Source organism: Diaphorina citri, unplaced genomic scaffold (assembly GCF_000475195.1).
Source record: "Diaphorina citri unplaced genomic scaffold, Diaci psyllid genome assembly version 1.1 scaffold2160, whole genome shotgun sequence".
Taxonomy (NCBI): domain Eukaryota; kingdom Metazoa; phylum Arthropoda; class Insecta; order Hemiptera; family Psyllidae; genus Diaphorina; species Diaphorina citri.
In genome coordinates, this window is record NW_007379585.1 from 36497 (window position 1) to 55612 (window position 19116).

The 19116-nt window shown below is 40.8% G+C and overlaps 3 protein-coding genes across 3 annotated transcripts in view; 1 reads left to right on the top strand and 2 right to left on the bottom strand.

Annotated features, from left to right (window-relative positions):
* Nucleotides 1-1821: 1821 nt before the first annotated feature.
* On the bottom strand, nucleotides 1822-9576 carry LOC103518351. The gene is made up of 8 exons (XM_008483414.2): nucleotides 9369-9576; nucleotides 8710-8892; nucleotides 8329-8442; nucleotides 7866-8003; nucleotides 7459-7486; nucleotides 4554-4730; nucleotides 2889-3088; nucleotides 1822-2591 (listed from the first exon to the last, which is right to left on the bottom strand). Exons 1-8 carry the CDS (start codon nucleotides 9499-9501, stop codon nucleotides 2224-2226), a joined length of 1341 nt encoding a protein of 446 aa, XP_008481636.2. The 5' UTR covers nucleotides 9502-9576; the 3' UTR covers nucleotides 1822-2223.
* LOC103518347 (receptor expression-enhancing protein 4-like) lies at nucleotides 3350-4146 on the top strand. Its single transcript, XM_008483410.2, has one exon. It carries the CDS (start codon nucleotides 3497-3499, stop codon nucleotides 4109-4111), a length of 615 nt encoding a protein of 204 aa, XP_008481632.1. The 5' UTR covers nucleotides 3350-3496; the 3' UTR covers nucleotides 4112-4146.
* Nucleotides 9577-17338: 7762 nt separating the features above from the next.
* LOC103518348 (putative neutrophil cytosol factor 1C) overlaps nucleotides 17339-19116 on the bottom strand; it is a 5739-nt gene continuing 3961 nt past the window's right edge. The window contains exons 2-3 of the mRNA XM_008483411.3: nucleotides 18025-18151; nucleotides 17339-17676 (exon numbers count right to left, since the gene is read on the bottom strand). Coding sequence (XP_008481633.1) covers nucleotides 17567-17676; nucleotides 18025-18151 — 237 coding nt within the window. The 3' untranslated portion in view covers nucleotides 17339-17566. The remainder of the gene's footprint in view (nucleotides 17677-18024; nucleotides 18152-19116) is intronic.

The window sequence follows — 19116 nt, forward strand, 5'->3', positions numbered from 1 at the left end:
TGTGGTAAGTTTTCATAATAAAATAAAATTATATTATAATATTATAATTACATTACACCAGGCCACCCCCCTCCGCCCGCCGAGAGTTGAGTTTTTGGCGGCCGCCAACTCTCTAACAGGTGGCGGTCTGTCTTGCGGCCGCTCGGGTATCTCTCTTGGACAGCCCTGTTTCTAGTACTCTATAAAGAGTCTGAAGAGCTGCACATCAAATCCAAAGCCAAGGGGCACACCCTGAATTTCAGACCGCTAATAGCATCGGGTATGATTTAAATGCAGTTTATCCTCGGGGTATCGTAGAAGGTCCCGTAGAGAAGAACAAAGAAAAATTCCGTTGGTCCTCATTTTTCCTGCTCTATGACTTGAAACATCACTCCAAGTAAGCCGCAACTGGATCATTACCACCCGTGTGTAGAACAGCCTTTCTCTAATAGTTGAGAGAGAAAGATGATACCCATTAAGTCTTCGCTGTTAATTTATTTTCTACTTCGGGAAAGAACCGGGTGAAAATATTCCTTTGACAGGGTGTCCCAGAAGCTTGCCCTCTAAACGGGATATTAAGTTGGGTCAAAATCTGGACTTTTTCGATAAGACCTCAGCAGTTAAGGTAACCAGTACACTTTGGACTTTTTAGCTATACTTGTTACAGGGTGTGCTCCGAAACTTGTACGTAACCCTTTCACAAGTTTGGATGTTAACTTGGGTAAATTGGACTTTTTTCCATAAGACCGTCAGCAGTTAAGGTAGCCAGTACACTGTTAAGACTTGTTTCGGACGCGGAAATGAATGATATATGCCACAGGCAAGATTTGTAGTTTCTGTGCTATTACGATTCAATCAGCTGTAACATGGAACTTCAGGATAGAACGAAAGATATTACAAAATGGGGGCCCGCGGGCCACATTTGGCCCGCCAGACCATTTTTGTGGCCTTCGGACCTTGTTGGGTGGGTCCCCTCGGGCTTGATTTTTGCTCTTTTACTATGGGGTGGATTCCGAAAATGGAGTATCCACCCCATTCCCTCAAGAGAATCCAGGATACGGGTCTCCTCTAATGTGTTTGTGGCCCGCGAAGTATCTGACAATGTAGCATGTGGCCCGCTTACATATGGAAGTTGGAAATCGCTCGGATAGAAAATGTAACTCCATACACCGTGTCTTCATTTACACTTGTAAGTCTTAGGTATGCCCGAGTATTTTGCATGACAAGGTTACCTATAAAATTACCGCGTTTCAAGTACCTTTTGTTAGATATAGGTAGTGGGTAGGTGGCCATTGGAGTTAAAGTTCCGCAGGAATAAGGTCAATGGTGTAAGGTGTGTTTTACCGATGGATAACTGAGGTCACTTAAAACAGTGCACTGAAAAATCCTTCATTTCCCGCAAGGTCGTTGGGAAATATGAGTAAAAAACAGCGGAACCTGAAAATGGCTACTTGGTCTGTGGCGTATAATGTCTCTAGAGTCTAGTAGTACTGTCAAACTTTCTTGACTTGGCGGGGCGGAGAGCTGCCGCGCTCCTTAATCTTTGTGCTCCCCTCTTCTCCCATGACTACAGACTGATTCTAGTCCTTTTCAGTGAAAATCCACAGGATTTCTATCCGAATATTCAATGGTAGGTACATAGTAATAAAATTGGAAAATTGCAACTATCCAAAGTCAAAAGAGATCGCCCCTTCGAACTACCTATTAAGAGGGCCAATTTAAGAAGCATTCCCCATTCCAAAATCGGAAAGAAAGTAAAAACAGTGCTTTTTATTATTTCGTAAATACTTATGTACTATTAGAAATAGGTATAGTATGGTAGATTTTAATTTATTTACATAATAGACAGAAGATTTAGCGAAAGGTAACAGTGAGACGATTTTATGTACAATCAAAATAATTATTTACTAGACAATTTTTTACAAATAGTCACCTACCTAGTCATCATGGTCATATATTCAACCTATCTCAAATTAGGTAGGTGCACATACTCCTAATGATGGGTACAGATGAAATTGAATGCCTAGGAATAGGAATTATAGTACCAAAGCGGTCAAAATGTTCACCTGGAAATCGGGAAATCGTGTACTATAATTATAGATAAAGATAATAAAGGCTATTGACAAAATACTATACACAGCTATACAACAACTCAATTGTTCCCAGGAGGAAGGGCCTATGTTAGGAGCAAAAATAACCTAGGCCGTTCTTCCTGGGAACAATTCAACTTTGATATCTTTGGTATCATAGAAGCGTGGTCAGGAATCCACCCTTGCGCAGTGTAATCCCAGAGCTCCGGTCCGAATTTGAGTCCACGTCCAAATCCCTTACAGGCGAGGTCTGCAATGGCTTCTCATTAATATTCATAAACAGCGGCTCCAATTCGGGATTGTTGCAATTGACGAAAATATCCGCGTCTTTTCCCACAGGTAACTTGGTCGGTTTCACCAGAATCGACTTCTTCGGTTGCTGCGTTGAACCGTTGACTTGCTTGGACTGCGGTTCTTCTTGGGTTGAGCTCGGTTTGGGTTGCACAACTTCTCCGAATAAGGAGATGTGATCGACACAGGTGTAGACAACCGAGTAGAACCCGGCACCCGCGATCAGGAGACCTGCAAACCGATATGGGAGAATTTGAAACGATTGGGAACATTTTGAAATTCAAACATTACCGATAATTCCTGGGCTAAGTCACGACAAAAGAGATATGATCTTTCAAGAGTAGGTACCTACTTTCTACCTAAGGAAGAAAAGCTTTTAACGAAAGTGCCATAGAATAATTATTCCACATGTTATCTTGGTTAGTTTTGTTACTTTGCATTTTAAAAAGGCATTCTTTCAACCAAAGATCCCTTCTTCCACTCACAAAGTCCTAGGAGAAAGAGGTTATACTTAAGCTGGATACTTACAAACATTGAGAATATTGACATATGTGGTCAAGTTGGTAGAATTGTACACTTTACAGTTATGAACCATATTGGCGTCTGGCAGGATACAGGACTCTTTCAGAGCCAACGAGTACAAATATTTGCCTGGACCAAACGCAAACAACATTGAGATGAAGATCTCTAGACTGACCACTAGAGGTTTATCTTTGGAGCTGACACATCTGTAATGAAAACCATGTAATATTGTCTAGTTAACTAACCATTCACAATCATATCGGACAAATATATTCATATGCTATAAGTGTACTAAAAGGTAAAAGCTGTAAATGTAGGACAAGTTCAGTATAGATTCCTTTACTCCATTTGGAACAACCGTCATCAGGTAGCCGGCTCAAGACTGGCGTGTAGTTATATTATACCACCCATGAACCATGGGCTAGTTTTAAATCGATTTGTTGGCTTGAAAATCTCCAAATTGTGATGAAACCACAACGTTGCATTGATCTGACAGTTTACAAAGTTCGCTCTGGATTCAATTTTCGAGTTTTAATAATTCCATTTTAAAGTTACGTATGAAATGAAAATTCGTCACTGATATTTTACAAGTTCTACAACCATTTGCTTATAAAATGCTTCCCTATTCATTGTGTCGCTTGATCACGTTCGGGCTTGGTACTCTGTATCCTGGCTATGCTTCCTACAAAGCTCTCAAGTTCAACGACACCCCAGCTTTACTTCACTGGTTAACCTATTGGATTGTGTCCGCATTATTCTTAACTTTTACCGAAATCTTCCTCGATCTTTTCCTCGGCTTTTGGTTCCCGTTCTACTACGAAATCAAGATCATCTTCATTCTATGGCTCATATACCCTGCCACCAGAGGTTCCAAATTCATTTACAGGGAGTTTCTTCACCCAATGTTGATCAAGTGTGAGGTTGACATTGATGAATTCGTGGACACCTGCACGAGGGATGGGTTCTCCGCTGTCTCCGATTTGGGATGGACTATTGTGGATGTGGTTATCAAAAAATTGAAAGAAGCCAATGTCCGGCAGACGCCACTATATCAGAAGTGGAATTCTTGTAGTATTGAGACTCTAGAAGACACGTCATTACAGCCAGGGTATCCTCAAGACCGAGGAGAGCGTGTATTACGTGAGGAAACGGAGAAATCCCTTGCTGATGAAACTAGTGATGACGAAATATTGCGTGGAGGCTGTGACAGATCTAGGTCATTGTGGTAAAGCTCAATATAATAATCCAATTCGTTTGACTCACCCCAAGTTCATTCTTCCTTAGGCGCTTAAATATGCACACATATGTATAGTTATCCTAAGGAACCTCTGCTAGTTTCTGATAGCCATTTCCACGATATATCGGTATTATTACTCTTGTTCAATGATCTATTGTCGTTCGTGAAAGATATAAGGACATAAGGAGGGTATAATTTAAGGCTTGTTTCACATTGGAAGCGTAGACGCGCGATTTTAGTAGTGCATAGTCGCCTGCGAAACCAAACCTATGAAAAATATAGAGACCTTTATAGGCTCTCTATCATTTTCATAGGACATAGGTTTTGTTTTACAGGCGCTTATGCGCTACTGAAAATCGCACGTCTACATTTCTAATGTGAGACGGGCGTACATCATAATCTCAGATCATGGACTAGGACGCTAAATGATTTACCTGAAGCAAAGCAGCATACTGCCCACCCGGCAACTGATTAGGAGGCCCGTGACAACAACATCAAGGAACTGATAAACAACACTCTTCAACACGCAGTAATCCTTGTGACAGTACGAGCTGCTAGCTTTCTCTGTGGCCACACATTGGCAGTTACCGTACTGAAAGATAAAAATCAAACTTTGATGAGGGACATACTAGTGCAGTAATCATAAACAAAAGTGGACGCTGCACACGAGGGATCAAGAAGAGACCGCCTTAACATACGCGAAGTACCTGCTGAAAGATAAAAATCAGACTTGATGAGGGACATATTATGGGGATGGGCAACTTGGGGCACACAGACCAAAACAAGTTTCTAATGTAGCAGTTGTTTCATTGCTACGAAGGTACAAAATAAAAACGGGTGAAACCACTCAAGCTTTTTTTTTTTTTTTTAATTCAAGATTCCACACATTAGACACACATATCATCACATCATCACGTCATACCATAATGGGGAAAACTTTGAACTGTCTGTCAGGCTCCTTCACATAAGCTCACATACGGACGTGAGTGGTAGTGTCGTTTACGATGATGTCTAACCACGCGCAATATTAATCTCATGCACTACCAACACACTGGAGGTATCGCAGCAAGACTTTGCAGGCAGCATTCGACAACAGGTTCGGTAATACATAGGACGCATATCTGTGAAAATCCAAACATGATCAATTTTAGCGATCTCACACAGCAATTCTTCGGTTGCCACGGGTCATCCAGTGCTGGGTAACAAATCAGGAAAAGAACCACTTTCAGATAACAGTATGGATAATAGCCACTGCTCCAATCTTATTACGCTTCTTGTTACCTGTAAAGAGTTAGCTGACGCACCTCTTGCCAGCGCATGCCTGAGTTGTCGGTACTGATGAGGTTATCAGACAGGGCTAAATGCTGGCAATATCCCAAAAAAGTGTCGATTCGGGACGCGAATCGCGAACATACTTGCCGAAGATGCCGCGGACTATAGTCGAAAAATCCCGCGAACAACAATGCAAGATCGACCATACCACTAGATCCGAACAAAATCGCCATAGTCCGCTGTGTAGTATAATAGCGAAACCGCGACCCAATATGGCGACTTCTCAAACACGTGGGAGCAGGAAGTAGCGAAGCATGAATCGCGAGAATCGAGAAGTAAACGCGAACGATCCGTCGAACATAATGAAATCCGCCAACAAACGGCGAAATCAACAGTAATTACGATGGATTATTCACCAACTAGTAAATAGGTACGATAGACTTGATAGGATAACCATTACTCTAGTGTCAAAAACACGATTACACAAAATTGCCGGGACAGTCCGAACACTCGTTCAGATCCGAGAAGTCCCGGGTCCAGCTCATTTTTCCATTTAGGGGCGTTTTAGTCACGAACAATTTCCGTCGTTTATAAACGGTTCAGAAAAATCGTGGAACGCCGATTATGTAAACTTTTGAGATTAGGTTCGCGGATGACAGAATAAGCAAGTTGATCTTCGCGATAACCTTGTTTCACGATTTGTCTGCTCTTCATCAGTTTGCTCTCCAACTTTGCGTTAAACCTTGTATAAACGAGGAAATATGTTGATTAAACGCCGCCTTAAACGCGGAAAAAATGAGGCTGGTCCGCATTCGCGTTGCTCGGGATTCGCGTTTATCCAGGTTCGACTGGATTTTGTTTATCTGTTTTATAATAGGATGTTACCTAGATCGCGAACCTATCGTACCTATGTACAATTGTACATATCCGTGACCTATGTGATTTTCGCGATTACGTTGCGTCGCGGATTCTGCCCGATTTATGTTCGCGGATTTTCGCGGTTTATGTTCACGCGGGATTTCCGCGGATTATGTTCCCGCGGGGAATTTCGCGATATTATGTCGGCGGATTATCGGCGATTCATGGTCGCGGAGCGGCGATTTGCGATGTTCGCGCATGATTATGTTCGCGTGTGCGGATATGGGGATGATTATGGTTCGTGGATTTCGCGATTATGGGTCGCGGGATTTGGCGATTATTTGTGTCTCGGTATTTGCTGGATTATGTTTCCGCGGATTCGCAATATGTTGCGCGGATTCGCGTCCCCGAATCCGACATTTTGGAATATTTGGGGCAAGCCTAACTTATGCCACGTCTGATACCTCATCATGTGTCAGACAACTCACCTGCTATAGTAGGACATAGAGTGTTTTCCGGCTGAGCATGCTTGATCCATAACGGTGATGAATATTTAATACAGGATGGACAAAGTGGTCCGCCACAATATTCCCATCGGCCAGCTTGGGAGGCAGCTGGACGGATGTTTCTTGATCAAGTAACCCGCAGCAATGAGGAGAACAAAGGCGCAATGGGAAACGCGAAGAAAATCTGAGAAGAGAGAGATTAGAATTGAGGAGTTTTAAAAATTTTCAAGGAATATAGAAGTTAGTACTGCTACTCCGTTAACCTTAGAAGGGTAGGCTTGGTGAGCAGCTAAAAAACATGAGCGGGAAAGGCTTAGTGCACGATTGAATTAACACCTATTACTCAGGTCAGCCCAACTCATTGTTAGGTCTACCCTGATGGTGTATGTGCTCATCCAGGTATCAGGTAAACCTGAACAGACGATGACGAACCTTTTCAGCCATACCTGTTCAGTGTCTATACCAGCCGTACACTCAGCCATTGAGCCATATACCTGTCAGCCGTATATACCAGCCGTACACTCCTACCTACCTGTTATAAAACCTGTTCTGCAAGCAAAGACGTCAAAAAATCATCGAGGACGGGAATATAGAAGACAGTTTGCAGGTAGGAAGCTCTGATGGATCCCAAAGGTTGATGTCCACTGTGTGTAGAGACACATACTGGGCCAAGGCGTTGTAGATAATCATGCGATTAACTCACGATACGTTCCAGAGACTGCCCATGAATCCTGGAAAACAAAGCGAAGATCTTTGATGGCTCATCCGAAATGTAGGGTATTAATTTTTTTATGGCCGATCACAATTAACTAACTTTTTACACTCGTGAAAAGGAATACCCCTAGTCCATTATTTGAGCGAAAATGAATATGGGGGACACACTATTCCGTGCCGAGATCGTACTGTCATACGACCAACACAAACGTTGATTCAAATTCCGGCGCGGCTTGGAAATACATTATCCTTTAAGATTTCATAGATTCGTACAAGCTTAACCCATCTTTTGGGGCAGTTGGCCCTACATCTAAACCTCAGAGTGGACTTTTTGTGTATGGAGTTGTACACCGTCCGTCAGATCCTTTTGTCGACTTTCGCTGTAACTTGACTTACCAGAGGCGTGGGAGTAGGCAGACTTGTTGACTCTATTATTGGACAGCGGCACCTGGGCATCGTTATCGGGCAGCGGTAGAAGCTTATGAGGAAACATGGCCAGTACCAAGCTGACCCCGAGGAGGGAAATACCTGCAACTGAAAGGTGAAGAGGTGGTCAAAGCGTGAAAACTCTGGAAAGGAACAGTTCCTGTTGGTGGCAAATGGTATTTCCGTTGCCAGGTAATTTTCAGTGCTGAGCGGTTACAATAGATGAAATCTTAGTAAAGACCACATCAGACAGAAGCACAGAACTACAATTTGCTGGAAAAATCAGCTCTCTCTGGAACCATATATTGTGGTTTGTTTAGAAATATGTACATACCTACCTATGTACGGTGGTATGGTTGAAGCTCAAAGGTCATTTCACTACAATCTACCCTAAACTCCCCAATTTGAAAACCAATGTGATGTATTCACTTACAAAACCAGAATAGAGAGGAGAACACAAAAACGACCGGAACTTTGGCCAGAATGTTTGAGCTCGATATGGTGTGGCCTATTTGAGGGCCGAAAGTTTTGGCCGCCATTGCAATGCCTGGAAAAAATACAATATGAAGGATAAAATTGGACGTCAACCTTTACACTTGAAAATCATGAAACGATCAAGCAATATTTTCTATCAAGTAATATCAACCCTGCTGTCAAACAAAGTGCCGTTGTTATTAGCCCAAAACACACAATAATTTCCTTTGGCTCCTCATATATGCTACGTTGGTGCTGGGTAACTCCTTTTTCATGCCAATGATCAACAACTTTTTGTTTCTATGATAATTTTCTTCAATCTATGACTATAAGATCTTACCAATAAAGAGCGGACTGCGCCACGGCCCAATGTTGTCATCCAGATAGGAGAGACCAAGACTCATGTAGGTCACATTGCTTAACCCGACGCCCACTTGAAGTAGAAAGAAAAACAAGACGAGGAACCAGTGTTTGGCCCACAGGAAGGGGTTAACGTCTGAGCGAATCTGACACAGGGCGGAATCTGTGGGAGAAAATGTTTTATTGAGGTGTGTCCAAACATTGTCGACCGCCCGTCGATCGACGAGGTAAATCTATGTTATCGAGGCAGTGTGGACGGTTTAGTCGACTTCGACCGATGGCCGGTCGAATATGTGTGAACACATTTTGAGAGTAACAGAGTAGCCAGCACCGATAGCACGTTGAATGCACCAGTTCCTCATTTATCACACGTTAAGCAACGTTTAACGTGGTTGATATCCGAATGGGTTACCATCTGGATCTGGGCAATCACGCGGCGTCCTGCAGGGTTTTCCATCTCCATTCAGACTGTTGAAGTCAGGAGGTGGATAGATTATCGTATCGTTGAATGGAGAGTAAAACCCACGAAGCCACAAAACTCTTAAGACTAAAGAGACGGTTGACGTGACGGTTGGCTTCATGACTAATGAACTTCTATACATGATTTTTTCCAATTTTTGATTTGACTAGAATTCTCACCTCTATGAACAAAGTTGCTCTGGAATCGCGTCCAATCATAGCTGAACAGAACGAAACAGATGAAAATGGCGGAGACCCAAATAAGCCCGGCAGTGTTGGAAATCCAGGAGGGCTTGTGTCTTCGGGCACCCATGTAGCCAATCAGAAACGTGAATGCGATCTGTACAATGCCACTCGTTAGAAGTAATCCACCTGGTAAATCGAGTAAACTGTGGTAAGTTTGGTGAAAGGCAGAGTCCTGTGGTTCGGTTGTTCGGAAAGATGCCTTAATGTGTGTCCAAAAATAGTCGATCGACGAGGTGAATCTACGTTATCAAGGCAGTGGTTCAGTCGACATCGATCGACGGCTGGTCGACTATGTGTGGACACACCTTTACGTTCAATGCTTCGTTCATTGGATCACTGAAGTTAAGCAAGATTGTGTTATGGATGACCGTCCGGCGTCTGGGGCACGGGTATTATTGAAAAGCTGGTTGAGATCTCAGTGAAAAAGGCCTGATATGAGACCGATAGGTAAGGAATCAATAGCTGAGTTCGTGGCATGTTGGAATTCGGATCCATAGGTGTAAAAAGCATTCCAATACAATTAAAAGTCCTTCCCCAGTTCATTAAGCCACGCTTATTCTTTCTTTTATTTGATTAGGTAGGTGACTACCTACCTTTTGTTTGATTAGTACCAACATTACTTATCCTGCATAACTTTTGTTTGATTAGTTAGGTAGGTAGATACCTAGAAATGTATGTACATCAGACCTTCCTACCTAATTAATCCATGTACCGGAGAAAAATACATAGGTACCTACCTGATTAGTTTATAGTTTAGTAGGTACCGGAGAAAAAAAATCTGTTAAAATCTCAGACATAATATGCTTGTCTTAAAGAAAACGCCTAAGCGTTTTAACAACGCTTTATGGTATGCTGTGTCCGTAGGTAAATCTGTATTCAATAATAGGGAAAATGTGGAAGAGTAGAGGTCAAGTGAATGAAACTCATTCATTCGCTGATGACCATCAGAACAACAAAACATGGGAGGCTGAGTTTTCATCATTAAAATAATAAAATCCTGTTATGGTGTGGAATAGTCTACGTAGATTTCAGATGGGGGAAAAAGAGTTAGTGGATGTGCCATACATCGCCGTTTGAAGAGGACGCGACATGACGGCCGAATTTTATTACCACAGTAGGCACAAGACAAAACTATATTCGGTTAAGCTAAGAAAGCTACAGGAAACAAAACACAAAATAGGATACAGTAATACAGTACCTACAGAGATCAAGTACCTACCTATTCATTCTTTACTTGGTTAGATACCTAACCAAGTAAAGAATGAATTGAAAGAACAAAAGAATAAAACAAAAGACCATTGGAAGAAAAGGCGCAAGTGGACTAAATACCAGGAACAATAAAATTGTCGTTACCTATTAGGGCTATTAAACTCCATTTGATACGGTTGTCCATTGCTGAAAGTGTAGCATTAATAGTTTGACCTATGCAGGACCTAAGAAATGCACTGGAGCAATGCCCTATGAACTACATGAAATGCAAGGAGTATCCACCCGTTGCGTTGTGCCTAATAAATACCTTATGTAGGTATGTAATTGACACTAGGAATCGTATTAAGTTTTTTTTTTTTTTTAACTGCTTATTTCGACTTATGTTGTAGGTACATATCTGGTATCTGGTGCAGGCAAATTAAAGGAGGGAGGGAGAGGGAGAGATAAAGAGAGAGAGAGAGAGAGAGAGAGAGAGAGAGAGAGAGAGAGAGAGCCAAAATGATAATTTAGTGGATGTGCCAAAACACCAAACTTTCTATGTAACTATAATTCGGCCACTCCCCACTCCTCAGTGCTCCACTCAACAACTCTAGTCTTCACTAGCACTAGGCTAATGTGGACAGATAAATCCATCAATCACGAAGTAGGTAGAAAGAAGGGTTTCATTTTGGGGGAAAATGGTAAATGGATGCGATCGAACATTATTTTTCCAAAATCACGTTGGGTAGGTACTCAGAGGTGTTTGGTACATCCGGTGAAATTGATGTACCTACTTAGGTTCAATTTGAATAGAACTGAGTAGATAAGTTCTTAATTTATACAGCGAGACAGCCTCCAAAACACTCCTATTACACAAATAATGGTCAAATGGGCATTAGTCTGTAGGTAAAGTTTTGTGAAAATTTCGTTCAAATGACACGATGAATCAATGTCAGACTCTGTAAAAAGTAAACTTCCATATTGTGAAGAAACGAAAATAGATAGCAATATGGATAATTAATTTCTATATATTTTTTATAGGAGGTTACTCTAAAGCTGTGTCCACACATAGTCGATTGACTTCGACTGAATTTAAATATGGAAATACTGCATATCCCACTTTGGATGGATTTTTTTTTTTTTTTTTAAATCAGAAAATGAAAATTTGACAATTTGATAAAAAAAAGAGGTTTGACAGAGGGAACTGTAACTGCTAAAATCTTATCGTCCCGAAATTGAAGAGAGAAGGAAGACAGGATAGAAGAAAGCCAGCCGTTCCGGGAACGAACATTATCCGTTCAGGATGAAATCCGCCTCGGGCAGGAATAGACCCCGCGGTCTAGCGCTTACAAGGCAGACGCGCTAGAAACCAAGGTAACTACTAGGCTGGCCCATCCCACTTTGGACAGAAATAAATTTGTTAAGTGTTATACTTAAAAAATGAAAATTTGATAAAATCTTCCACTTGAAGTAAATCTGATGATTGATGATACTCAATTACTCACCCACATTTCTGCTGATCCAGAAATGCGGAAGCATCAATGACGTCATGTTCGTTCTGATCTGCTGAATGATCACTGAGTGGTGACTCGGGCCTCTCTTCAATCTCGTCTTCCTCCTCATTGTGATGCTGATCCAAAGTTTCCGAAGCCATTTGTTTCCTTGAGAAAATTGTCTCACTGCTTACGGGTCAACATTGTGTCGTCCTGTGGGAAAATGATGAAAATTTGTTGACAAAAAAAAGTTTTTAAGTTGCGGTTCGATTCCCGCCCGAGGCCGATTTTATCCTGAACGGATAAGGTTCGTTCTCGGAAAGGCTGGCTTTCTTTTATCCTGTCTTCCTTCTCTCTTCGCTTTTGGGACTACAAGACCTTAGCCGTTACAGTTCCCTTTATCAGACCTCCTAAACGAACCATTGATAAAAGAATCTTCGTCTTTCGTTCTACTGATCCTGTCAAGGTTATACGGCTCAATGGTTCATATCTTACAAGTATCTCGAACCTGCGGACTTCCTGTAATCCTGTTGTACCTACTATTTCCCCATCATTCTTAGTTCCTTCTCAAATATTATTTATTCCAAGTTCATGTATGTATGTGTACCGGTTTGATATTTGATTCTTTGATTGTTCTCTTTCTGCCGGGTCGAATTGTTTTAATTGTTTCCTTTCGAGTTTTTTCACCTCCTTGATTATTGTTCCTTGGAACATGAGTCCTTATAATCCTTGGTCTGCATTAGCTATTCCACTATAATGTTCTCTGCATCGCGTTACCATCCTGTTTGTTGTATAGGTGTGTTCTTGGAATAGGGATCTTTATCAGTAGATCCGTGGAGTATTGACTACTCGAATAAACGAGAGTTCAAAGACCTCACCTTTGACAAGTTTGAACTGTCGTGAAGGTTTGGTTCTTTGCTTATCAATACCTATCAGAAATCCTATCAAGAACTGTTTCCTGCCTTCCTCTTAGCTTCTTCTCTAATCCTTAATCCTTTACCTTTCTTTTCTCTTATTGTATTCTGTTTGGAGTGGTATATTATGTTTGACAGTACTCGTCATACCTACCTGGATATTTTGTAAAGATTTTGTAGATGAGTAAAAGTTTCAGGACTTTCAGGTTTCAGATGTTTGTCTCAGAAGTTCCATGTTTCAGATTTAGTTAATCAAATAATTTCATAAGTGTATAGCATTAATAGTTTGACCTATGCAGGACCTAAGAAATGCACTGGAGCAATGCCCTATGAACTACATGAAATGCAAGGAGTACCTATCCACCCGTTGCGTTGTGCCTAATAAATACCTTATGTAGGTATGTAATTGACACTAGGAATCGTATTAAGTTTTTTTTTTTTACTGCTTATTTCGACTCATGTTATAGGTACATATCTGGTGCAGGCAAATTAAAGGAGGGAAGGAGAGAGAGAGAGCCAAGGTGATAATTTAGTGGATGTGCCAAAACACCAAACTTTCTATGTAGGTATATAGTTCGGCCACTCCTCAGTGCTCCACTCAACAACTATAGTCTTCACTAGCACTAGGCTAATGTGGACAGATAAATCCATCAATCACGAAGTAGGTAGAAAGAAGGGTTTCATTTTGGGGGAAAATGGTAAATGGATGCGATCGAAGTGGTAAATGGATATTTTTCGAAAATCACCTTGGGTAGGTACTCAGAGGTATTTGGTATATCCGGTGAAATTGATGATACCTAGGTTCAATTTGAATAGAACTGAGTAGATAAGTTCTTAATTTATACAGTGAGACAGCCTCCAAAACACTCTTATTACACAAATAATGGGCATTAGTCTGTAGGTATAATTGTGATCACTGATGCATTACAGTAGAATTCATTTCAATGCTATTACTCCTATTACCTATAGTCTCTAATTCTCTATCATTGTGGTACATTGGTAGGTACCTCCCTATAGTACTATGACAGGTAAATATATTGTGTTCAATGCAATACATCTGCATACTGCAATCACAAGTCACAGCCCGAAGGACTCAAAACTGCGCAGTTTTCCGGCCCATACGCAACGTTTTGTCTGCAACGTCTTGAACTGCGGAGACAAAACGTTGTGCAAAACGGAGCGTCTGGACCGGCCTTTAGACTGAAATACTCGTAGATGTCTCGTCTACCTCTGACAATGAAAAATGTGTAAATTTTGATAGGTAGGTATGTAATCTTGTAGGTACCGTCTTATAAAATAGGTACGAAGGTAGGTTAGGTACATATGGGTATTTAGTATTTAGGTAGGTACCTAATAACTCTTATGTGCATTTTGATAGGTACCTGACTATTTGAATTAGTCAGCTGCCAGAGGCAATAGCACGTTTAACGGATCACCACTGTTAAGCAACGTTGCTCGTGGTTGGTATCGGGTGACCGTATGAGAAAATACGTGTTGCTGGCTTTTTCCGCCCCCTCTTAGGCTGGATGAGGTTAAAGTGAGTAGGTACCTAGCTGAGAATCCTAGTGAAATGACGAGAGAAAAGCCTGATGTGACTTTAGCTTCTAAAGGCCTGCCTCCCCCTCCCCCAAATAATTGTCAACAATCCATTAAATAGGTAGTGGGTAGATATGTAGATGGGTACCTATTCATAGTAGGTACATAGGTAGGTACAATACCTAAGGTAAGGTATGAGAATATTTAGAATATCTATGCATCAAAAATAACCCACAGGTGTTGAAGCGTTATAAATATATGGTCTAATTCTAATAGCACATAATACGCAAATGTGTGTGAATACTTGAATAAGGTAACTTCAGCATACAAGAATTTGTGAAATTTAAAACCAAGTTGGAAGGCAGAAATGCTAAAATACCCAAATGGTAAAAGTATAGGTAACTACGTATGTAGCCACCAAAACCAAAAAGATGAGGTATAACAATAATAGGTATTAGAAGCTTCGATAGTAAAAGCACAATTAATTACATATAAAATAGGTACAGCAATAAGCAACAAGTAATAGGTAGGTACAAAACTTGGGTACTGATGGTACCCATTTCTTTCCGGAAAATCGAACTCCAAAAAGGCTCTAAAAACGAGGCTCCAAAAATGGGCATGAATCTAGAAGTCTACACAATGAAGGCCCAGAAATTTCGAATCATAAAAACTTACCAGATCTCCTGATGTTCTGATAACAGAGATATTTAGATCCAACGCCAACAGAGATACAGATTGTCAGATACAGCAACAGTTGCTTGGCAGCACAAGAAACATACTAACAGTACTAACACACATTAACAACATCTATGGCATATACTGGAGGGGATAGCTTCTGCCTGGCTCTGATGGTGAAGGGGGAAATACATGCTGATAAGTATTGGAGAATGCTGATGGTGTTTGGTGGGGGGAACAGGGGGGGGATAGGTTGAGGTGCGTCAGGTGAGAGAAGGAATCCCATATGAAGAAGATTTACCGTGTACAGTAGAACCTCGATTATTTCAACTAATTGGGACCGAGGGTACCTAGTTGAAATAATAGAAAGTTGAAATAATTAAAATTCCGTATAAAACAATGAAAAAGGGGCAAACATTTTAGATACAAAAGAACAAAATGGTTAATAAATGCCCTATTTTGAACTGATTTTGGGGTTGAAATAATTGATGTTCTACTGTATTAGAAGACTCTTCTGATCCTCGTATGTACCGTGTATATTTTAACTCAGAAGAGTATCCTAGTGGGTTTGAAAGGAATATGGTACGTAAATATGAAGGTAACTCTAGTGCGTAAATCTTGCCGCAGAGCTGCCAGGCTGCCACAGATGTGAATGATGTCGCTGTACGCACCTCAATAAGTGACAGTGAGTTATACTTATACCTACAGGGTGTTTTTAAAGTCTTGACCAGGGGTGGATTTCTCGAGAACCGCTCAGAATGTCAAAAAAACTCCTAGACAATTAGCAACCTCCGTGGCCGAGTGGGTATTACACTAGGCTTGCACGCCGAGGTCCCGGGTGCGATTCCCGGCGGGGTAGATGTTTTTTCGGCTCTGCTTGGAGAACATTGCCGTGTTCTTGCGCCAAAAACTATAGGACCAAAGCCACGGGATCACATTCCAAAGTTCCGGGTTCGAGTCCCAAAATTTTTTCTCCTTAACGAACCTTCCTCGGGGCAAACAGCTACTAACATATAAAAGCAATTCGAAAAGATTTTATTTATTAATATTTATTATACGAAAAGATTTTAATTTTAGGGGGAATTTGGGGTTTTTTTTTTTTTTTTTTTTTAAATTTAAACTTTTAAACATTAAGTTTTCTAGGAGGAAAAATGCTTTTTGGTAGGCGTTAGGTACCTACCAATACAGTGCAACAAAATAAGTATGTAAAGAGACATACCTACATAAAACTTAGGTATTATTGTAAGAAATGTACCTACTAATTAGACAGCTTGTTGGTGTAATAAGCTAAGAAGATCTTGATATAAGTAGGTACTAGAATAATAGTTCTGTATTTCAATTATTTTGAATAATAAATAGTAAAAACTTACACGTACAATGTATAATAATTCAATAATATAAAAAGAAGCGTACCAACAAATAATTTAATAACTAATAATAAATAGAAAGAGTAGGGTAGGTATAATTTACTAGAATAGAGTAATGTTTTACTGTATACATAGTAGGTAAACAAAGAAGAAATAAATATGGGAGGGGCAGTAGAAGAAAACTAAATATAAAAGGTATGAAGATGAACATACGAGTAGGTAATATGTAGAATTGTAGATAATAATAATTGTATGATTGAAAGGTTTATTTTTATTACGTACCTCCTAATTTTCGGCACATGACTAAATCAAAAGACTGAGAAATAGGTACTCTACGGATAGAAATTTATTAATTAATCGGACAGCCTGAACAGGTCCGCCTGTCAGGTCTACCTAATAATGTGTGTTCTCAATACTCATCAGGTAGACCTGACAGGCGGCCGTGATCTAGCGTACCTGTCAGGACTACCTGACAGTGTGTGGCTGCCCTTAGGTATCAAAAAAGACACACAATTAGAATGAACTTAGAGAGGTAGGTACCTAATAAATACCTCAGGGTGGATTTCACCAACCTTCTTTTTAGCTCCTAACAGCCTGTTAGCTTAACAGCCCTGTTAAGCCTATACAAATCAAATGGAACTTGAAACTTAGGTATTATTGTAAGAAATGTACCTACTAATTAGACAGCTTGTTGGTGTAATAAGCTAAGAAGATCTTGATATAAGTAGGTACAGGTACTAACTTATCATTTTAGACTTTAGAGGAAAATTTTATTCAATATAAAGGGTGTTCCATTAAGACTAATACTTTTTCAATTTTAAATAAATCCAAAACGGTGTGGGTTATAAGTTTAGTTTTAGTTTTGTCTTGAAGTATCACTCTTAATACAACACCCCCTATTTAGAAAAAAATAATTTTGTACGGTACAGGTTTAGAGCTCAACTTGGCAACAGGGCAGTTTATTCCGTGTTGTTGGACGCCTGACTACTGACTGACTGGCAACTGCGCGAGGATTTTCTTCCACTGTGTTCCAAATAAGAGGCCGGAACCCAACCCTCACTTTGACTTCCTGTGAAGAAGAAATTGGGAGTCACTTGAAAAGTTGGATTTAGAAAAGCCAGTGGTATTGGTATAAGTAGCACCATCGGCTATAATAAACGCCCTATGTCTCTGTGACCTGGTCAGATCTTTCGTGACTTTACAAAGCCAGTGGTGATAGCGCGTTGAATCCACCTATTCCCAATGGTTCATTAAAGTTAAGCAATGTTGCACTTGGTTGGTATCCGTATGGGTGACCATTTGGGCAATTGCGTGCTGCTGACCACTCAGGTTGGGTGAGGTGGGTAAGTTGTCACCAAATGGAAAGTAAAACCAAACCGTCGTTAACAACAGTAATGGAACAAGACCCAGGTCTTACCTGCCAGTTTAATATACCACCAGCCTGCACAACCCACTTTCAGCAGTTCCACTGGGTCTCCTTCCTTCAGTGAGACTTCACTATGACCCACAGCATCGTAGTCTGCTAGAGCCAGATATTTCCCCGTCTATGGAAATTAAGAGAAAAAATTATTTATTTTCAGGCTAAGCAACAAGGCCATGTGTGAAAGAGAGAATATTTTTTACCCAAATGTTTGTATATCATCTACTTCTACTTTCATTCTTTACAAGTGGAGTATTGGGGTAACCTTACGTCAGACTTCAGAGTGCTCAGTTGCATAGTGAGCTCTCCCTAATACCCCTACGGCCCTACCTACCCTAATATCGAAAAATATCGATATGTAGGAATATCACGTCCATACTGCCTGGACAACATTGTTTCACCTCGTCGATTAACATCGATCGACGACCGTCGACTACGTATGGACCCACCTTTAAGTTCTAAACTAAAAAGCTCCTCTACTGAATATGTTGTGACGAGGTAAAGCTACGGTATGCATTAGGGTTGCCAGACGTCCCGTATTTCCCGGGACGTCCCGTATTTTGGGCACTTTTCAAAATGTCCCGTACGGGACACGCGTGTCCCGTATTTTCCCCAGTTTGTCCCGTATTTTCATCCAAAATCCCGTTTGTTTTTTTACGTTTTAGGTCGCTTGTCCCGTTTTGGGCTGAAAATGATCTGGCAACCCTAGTATGCATGGAGTAGGTAGGTACTTTAGTCAAATGATTATCCAAACAGTTCGATGTTCGATAGAAATGGGATAAGGCAAAGGAGAATGGTTAATATAACTTGTACATTCATATGAGCAAATAGGTTTTGGTAAGGCCGGTCACTCACGTTTCGATTGTTGGACAAATCTAGGTTGACCATTGGAAGGTTTGAGGTAGGAAAAGCTTCCAACTTTGGTTTTCAGACCGTCTGAGAACGTGTGTGTCCGAACACGCCCAAGTCATCCGTAAAAAATACAACCTAACCGTCTACCGGAAGGTGTGTGGCAAAAAAAGGTCCCAACTTCAGACTCGCGAGACTTTTAGTAGCGCGTAATCGCTTTCAAAACCAAACCTACGAAAA